At 29.6% G+C, this 8,029-nt stretch overlaps 1 protein-coding gene across 1 annotated transcript in view; it reads right to left on the reverse strand.

Moving 5' to 3' along the window:
- LOC117167434 (solute carrier family 12 member 9) overlaps positions 1-4,689 on the reverse strand; it is an 18,162-nt gene extending 13,473 nt beyond the window's left edge. Inside the window, exons 1-4 of the mRNA XM_033352368.1 lie at positions 3,952-4,689; positions 1,928-2,062; positions 1,455-1,789; positions 955-1,156 (exon numbers count right to left, since the gene is read on the reverse strand). Of these exons, the coding sequence (XP_033208259.1) occupies positions 955-1,156; positions 1,455-1,789; positions 1,928-2,062; positions 3,952-4,219 (940 nt within the window). The 5' untranslated portion in view covers positions 4,220-4,689. The remainder of the gene's footprint in view (positions 1-954; positions 1,157-1,454; positions 1,790-1,927; positions 2,063-3,951) is intronic.
- Positions 4,690-8,029: the final 3,340 nt, after the last annotated feature.

The raw sequence follows: 8,029 nt of genomic DNA on the forward strand, positions 1-8,029 counted from the left end.
TTCTGTGTTATATTTTTATATTATTGATCCACATTTTTTAATAAAAAACTGCTTGAACGAATAAACATTGTTTAAACAATGTCATGACGTTTTCAACAGAATGTACTACGATTTTATGAATATTGTTGGAAAAATAATTGCTTAAGCAAATTATATTTATTTAACGAATAAAAAAATGGTTAATATATTTTTTCTATACACTATACATTTAGAAAAATAATGGTAGGATTTTATTTCATTTTTTTTAAGTTGTCGACAAAAAAACTGCTTGAGCAAATACAAATTGTTTAAAAAATAAGAGAATTGTTAAAAATGAGAAGAAATATATAAAAATTATGTATTTATTTAAAAAAAAAGCAGCATAGGATACCATTTTGAAAAAAAAGGAAATCTCTGGCTCAAGTTTGAGAAATGTTGTAAATAAACAATCATTTATTGCTTAAATAATTACATAATGTTTTAAAAAAAAAATGTACTACTCCAAAAAATGCCCAAATATTACATTTCAATTTGAAAATGCGATTATTTTTTACATTTTTTAATAATAAATAATTGTTTAAAAAGGTCATGGGATATATTCGAATTGTCTATCAGTAAAAGTCATCCGTATGATAAAAGTCATCAGTATGGTTGTATTTCGTAGACAGTCCTCAGCAAATCCTAAAAAACTTTACACGTTTCGATGAAACCCTCGAGCATGAGTTAAATTTTTCGAAAATCCAAAATTCGCTCATGTTAATCAAATGGGATTTTAAAGTGCCCAGTGGCACGTGTTAATATTTGAATTTCGAAAGAAAAAAAATACGAATTTATTTATAAAATACGAATTACGTCCCTCTCTTCGCAGAATGTCACATATAATATTTAATTAGATATTGCAACAAAACTGTGAATGATATAATAGAGAGCAAGCTCTAAAACGAAAAACCCAAAAACAAGGACTAGTCTACTCACCACTCATGTTGGCGCCAGCCATTATTCCAGTAACACCACTGAAAAGAACACCAAAAACACTCGCAAAATCAGACATCACTCCTCCGCTTGAATAATCAACACTATAGTTAGGGTATAGATTTCCTTGTAAGGTGGATGCGAGTATGCCGGTGTAAGAAGCATTGATAATTACCGAAGAATTATTTGGCATAGGAAACTGGACCTGTTGAATGCCGATAATTCTAATGTTTACTCATTTTTGTATACCTCTAGTCTAAACTCAGATTTTTTCAATTAGATCAAAATCCATATGATTTATATGAAATAAGAATAGAAATGTCATTTTAAATCAAAATGTATCAGGAAAATGCAATTTTGAATAAGAGCACTTGAAAAACAAAATGTTCTCCAATAGGTGCGCTCAATTAAAATAGGATATCCCATCTATACACAATCTCTAAATAAATTTAATTTTTAATTTTAAGCACCTTCAAACATTATAAATTATTTAATATAATTACTTCAAGGGGTCCGATTACAAGGAAGCTGATAAATACGCTGCCCAAACAAATGCAGACGATGGCCAGGATAATAACGCTAGTTTTGGCGAACATTGCGGCTCCAATCAAACAAACCAGTAAATTCGTAGTATTAATGACGGTACCGTACAAATAATGCCACCATCTTCCATCATAAATAAAGCTGCTGCTCACTATGGCACCCTTGGATCCAAAATCTTGTACAAAGCCTTCAGCGCATCCAGAAATGCAAAGAGCACTTGATACTATATTAGCCATGAAGAAAATGGTTCCAATTGAGCCCCCAAATTCAGGACCCAGTGTCCGACTTATCATAACTAATTGCATTGTTAATGGAAAATTCAGAATTCTCTTTGTATTAAACAAATTTTAAAAAATAATATAAATAATAAAAATTTGCTAACTTTTCAGGAATTAATTATTTATACGATTTTATATAGTTTTTATAAGGATACAGTAAGCTCCGCCTCCCTCAACGGCCCCATTTGTGGAAATAGCACAAACAGATGTAACCGTAGATACCAAAATTCCATACGCTATTACGAATTGCAGAAGTGTTACCAGCAGTCCAGCATTTCCGACAATGTAACCTGGAAAAATAATATTTTTCTATTAGTTCATCACTTATTTAAAATAGTTAATTTGATAAAATATTCATATGATTAGTATTTTCACTTACAAAAACTTCTAAATTTAAGACTTAAGGGTTGCAGTACAGAACTAAATAACCAAAATTTTTAACACAATAATAAAAAGATTGGCAATTCAAAACCAAATGACTGTCTCTCGATACCTGTCTCTCATCTTCTTTTTTTTTTAATTGTCTAACCTCTTAACATTTTTGTAAACCTTTTTCTGACCAACTTTCTTTTCCAAAACGTTTTTTAATGTAGTAAAACAATAAAATAATTATTTTTTCAAAGGAAAAGCCAATAAAAAAACAATCAAATTCCAACCTAAAATCTTAATTCTTCAGGAAATACAAAACTTTCTTCTTTTTATTGAACTTTCAACGAAAAACCATATGTCAAAATGCGATAACATCACACTAAATCTTTGATTTTCCGGAACATAATAATTTTCTTGAATGAAAACTTTTTTATTCTTATTCAGTCTTTCCATATCGCGGGAGCAAGTTTTTATCACTTTTTAAAATTGAAAAATAGGAATTTAATCGCTATCCAAATACGATTTTCAAAACCCATCTAATTCGACCATCAAAATTCTTCAATGATTTACTCGAAATTAGCTAACTTTGACAACAACTAACTTTGACACTTTGAGATTATGAACTTCCACATTCTATTACTCGGAACAAATTTTAGTAACAAATTTTTAGTAAATTTTTAGTAACAAATTTTGTTACTAGATTCTTCAGTCTCGCATTTTCTCGTATTGACAAATATTGTGGGCGATAGATATACACTGACGAGTCTGTGAAGCTATCTATGTAAAATGTAAAAAATAAGAAAATAAGCGAATTCAGAAAAACAATAGAATACACTATTGTAAAGCATGTTTCGATTGTTTTTAACAATAAATTTCGTAAATTAATTACTAAAATTAGGCAAATTTCAACAATAATTAATTTTTTTATTTATGCCAATTTTTTATTATCAACTAAGACTCTTATAATAAAGTTTAGCAATTATAGTCGAACCCAATTTTGTTTATGAGAAAATACCAGTAAAGATTTTCTTAATAAAAATGGTTAATAATAATTAAATAAAATATAAATGCATATTATATATGTTATATGTTTGCAGTTTCAATAATTTTAGCTAATAGTAAGTTCCTTTAAACACTTTTAAAATCTTAGGATCAAAATTCATATTGCTTTAATAGCCAATTTTTTCACTTTATTGGTTTATATATTATTGTATCGAAATCGAAAATTTAAAAATTACAAACTGAATTTTTTTGAAAATTTCATACTGCTCTTATCCAAAGACATCAATTTACAGCCAATTAAAAAAACAAGGATTCTGATTGATTATTATGAACATTAAAACATTAAAACATTTTTCGGTTCGATAAATGTCGGTATATCAAGCCGCAAAAATCTCAATTATAGTGCAAATTCAATTGTTTAGAACGCTCTGACTCGAAAACGGTTAGTTTAATGAAGAAATGTATGATGTATAAAAGTCCCTTTCCATGAACTTTCCAAATATAATTTTAGAAGAAAGAATTTATTTAAGAAATAATGAAATTTTCAATAAAAATGATTAAAAAAATGACCAAGCTTTTGAAAGAGCACCCTTGATATCCATAAACAAGAGACTTTATCGAAAATTTTAAACCAAAGGTACCGAGTGGCATCTTATTAGTGCATACAGAAGACATATTACTGGCAACTGTACTATAAGGCACTTTTAGCGAATAAAAAGAGTGTTGAAAAATTTAGGGTACGTGTTAGAAAATTATATTTCAAACAAAGGACTGCAGGAGCAGCAATTATATGAAATCTTAAACTTACCCATACGAATAAAAACCAAGGCACTGAACATGGAGAGAGTGACAGGACTAAAAACTCCAGCGAAAGTTCCCAAAGTTCGAGTACTCTCTGTACCCAAGCTGCTAAATTCTACATAACCATCTCCCGTAGGATTGGGCATTTTTCCATGCCTAAAAATATTAGTGAATCTTCGCAAAAAGCCCCTACCTCTAATTAAAGGGGCTTTCTCGTTTGTAACTTGCACGTTCACCAAATCAGCATTCGTAGAACCAAGCTCTGTGGCTATCATTTTGGATTATTTTTATTTTTTCACGTAAAAAAGTGACTGTCTATTGTGAAAAAATAAACATTAGTGCCACCGGAATAGAAATGTAAATCATTTAAAGCGGTACTAGGACGTAAACACTGCAGCAACTCGCTTTTTTCGCGTAGACATCACCACGATTCTAACCTATCAATTCTTTCACAAAATTCACAGATCTCTAGTGGCACAAAAATTATACCGTTTTTTTGTGGGCGGCACTCATCTTTTGTTCATAATCACAACTTGGGTGTGTCTGTGAATAAGCTGACAATTATGTCACATGAGTGTGAAAGTGCTGTGAGCTGTCATACTTCTGTTCTGTTGTGTTCTTTCAAATCCAGGGTTGCGAAGTGACGCGTCACATGGGTTTTTTACGTAAATTACATAATCGACGTAATTTGCGGAGAAAGCTGTAAAAACTCGGTAAATTACACATCAACATCAGTGGTGTGAAGGTACTATATTAGATACCAGCTGTATTTTTGGTTCCCCGCTAAATTCAGAATCGCTAACTTGATATCGAATTATATAAATACATTTACATGATATAGATTATTTATTTTTAAATTATACTAAAGCATTGTTTTAAAAACATAAATAATAAATAAAATTACATGTGACATTATATCTTTTTTTTTTCAACTAACACATTTGACAAACAATAGTTCTTGCAATAATTATGATTGCAAAAGAAATTTTACTCAGTTTACAAATAGGCGTGGGCTAAAATTATGATCATATGAAATATTTTATAAATAGTAACAAATAATAAAATAATAATAGACTATAGGTCAAACATTAATACAATACTTTTCAAAGAGTTTATTATGATCGCTATTTATAGTTCACATCATACGCCTTTTTTATTTGCGTGGGTTAACGTGCGTCGCTCTCATGAAGAATAGATATAAGGAGACCAATCTGTAATGCATAAACTTCACCAAAAACGGTCACTTTTCTGTTGCCAGAAGTACGCACACACATCCGTGTAAAACCACACTTACTTATAGTTCAAAACTTTCCGAGCGTGGCATGCCAACCGCACTTAAAAAAATATGGCCGCCTCCATTGTTTTGTTTTGACAGGTCGCTTGAACAATTAAATAGTTAATCATCAGACAGGATTTTGTGAAATGTTTCTGGAATAAAAAATTATTCGCCATGGAAGAGGTAGGTAGTATGTTTATGAAATATCAGATTACTTTTACCAACACTATGCGTGCGACAGATATTAGACGCATTCGTAACAAAAATAATAAACATACAACTTACACAACTCTGAAAGTCTTGTACACTATACACGTGAAACCATACTCATTGGAAATTTTCGCTTTTAAACAGTGATTTTTAATTTTAACATCCTTGCCTTTATTGACAAACTATTAATTATTCAATCATTATTTATTTATATTTGACTCGCGTTCACATCGGCGGCCATATATTTTTTAAGTGCGCTTGGCACGCTACGCTCGGGAAGTTTTGAACTATACGTGAGTGTGATTTTGCACATGTTTGTGTGCGTACTTCTAGCAACAGAAAAGTGTTCATTTTCAGTTCCACTAGTTTGATCTCCTTATTTATATTCTCCATGGTCGTTCTGTACAAAAACGGGTTCCTAACCCTACTTTCGACTGGATCTCATTTCGCTTCAACAAAGGTATTTTAATCCTTTATATAAAAACTCGTAACCTCCATTAGTTGCGCCTGGAGGCGAAATCTTACAATTTTCAAATTTTTTTTCTTAATATTATAAAAATTTTTGTCAAAGTTTCTTATAGATAGGTAAAAGACTGACAAATTATCCAAATAAAATTTTTAATTTTGATAAAAATTATAAAAGTTATATACTTTTCAAAATTTTCAAAAAATAGAAAAATTTAATTTTTTTTTAGATCCAAAAATTTCATTCAAAATTTTCACTAGATACCAAATATATTTAAAAACTATTCTAGCCGAATTTTTTCATTCGCCCAAAATTTAAAAAAATTAGAGCCTGCATAACCTAACTGTTAAGCGCGAAGCGCGATTATCGCAATGAGAATGTAATCGTCAAGGCCGTAGGTACTTTGAGAACCTTTTTTAATGACAAATTAAAAAAAAAGTTTTCAGCTTCACTTAAGAAAAGGGAAAATGATTAAACAACCACAGCAGGACCCTATTAGGATCAGAAAAAATAAAATGTGATCATTATTTTGCAATATCAGAATAAGCAGTACCAGACCAAGGTACACAAAAAAAATGGTAATAGACATTTGATATAATAGTTTTTAACATAGAATGTAGAAAATTGCGCATTGTGGTCTGTGTACAAATGTGGAGGGTAATACAAATACCGAGCGCAGAGCGCGAGATAAACATATTATCGAGCGCGAAGCGCGAGAACCAACAGTTGCGCGCCCTAGACGCACTCAAACTAGCTAGCGAAGCGAGCCGCACGCGAATCGCACTTTGAGAATGTGCCCGCGAACCGGGCGGATTTTTTTTTTTTAAATACTTGTATTACAATTATATAATTTTTTTTGGTGCTTTCGATATTGTGAAATGAGTATTTAAATTCAATTTTCTAAATTATATGTACCCATATTTTAATTTTTTTAAACTTAGTTAGAAAGTTTATTAATAAATTAAATGTGGAGAAATGCAATTTCAAATTTGAATGAGAATATAATATAAAAATTATTTGAATTTTTTCATGAAAATAATTGTGCAATGCTTTTTATGTTGTGAAATGATTAATTAATTATCAACTGATTTTAACAAAACTCATATTTTCTGGAATTAGTTTACGAGTTTATTAATAAAGAATAATTTTAGTAATGAAAGTTCAAATTAAAAAAAATGCAATAACTAAAAATTATTTAATGGTTTTAGTGAGAATTATAGTTTAATGTTTCTTATTTTGTAAAATGACTAATTGAGATAAGGTAAATATTTTTATTTCGAACATTAAATTGAATAAAGATTAAAAATTATTATCTTAAACTTAAGTAACATAAGTAACAAATAAATTAATTATTTAGTTGTAGGTTATATAATGGAACATTGAATATGATTTGCATAATATAAATCAATTTATTTTTAAAGTACCTCTATTTCAATTAAGTAATTACTCGGAATTATGCTGGTGTTCTAAGATTAATATTTTCATTCAATTTTCACAAGTATATGTAAAATTTTTAAAATTTTTTCCTTTAAATTAATATTAAGTCACTAAAAAATGAAAATTTTGTAAATAAAATTTAAAATCAGTGAAATAAATTATTTGATGCTTTTTATGTTGTGAACCATTTAATTCATTATTAGCTAATAATGTTCTTTACATTTTCTTCATATTCGTTTTAGTTAGTGACAAAGGTTGATAATAAATTAGACGTATAGAAATGCTGTTTCAAAATTTAAAGGAGAATATACACATAATGTAAACATTATTTGAATGTTTCGATGAAAATAATTGTTTCATGTTTTTACATTCTCATTCCTATTAGGCCCTATTAGGATCAGGAAACATAAAATGTGAACATTATTTTGCAATATCAGAATAAGCAGTACCAGACCAAGGTACACACTGGCAAACGGTACTGGGCCACCAGTGCGTTATTCAGTTGCTGTTTGTGCCGATTTTCAGCATCTAAAACGCACTGAGAAGTAAAGGGACGGTCATATAATGTTCCTATTGTATTCGTCACGTACCGCTCGGGCAGAGTTATTTACAGTATCTGGCCGCAACCAAATCGCCTCCCGTTTTAGAATTTTCTTCAAATTATTTACACTTTTGTTTAATTTATGAATTTTCTCA

This window comes from Belonocnema kinseyi, chromosome 1 (genome assembly GCF_010883055.1).
Source record: "Belonocnema kinseyi isolate 2016_QV_RU_SX_M_011 chromosome 1, B_treatae_v1, whole genome shotgun sequence".
Lineage (NCBI taxonomy): Eukaryota > Metazoa > Arthropoda > Insecta > Hymenoptera > Cynipidae > Belonocnema > Belonocnema kinseyi.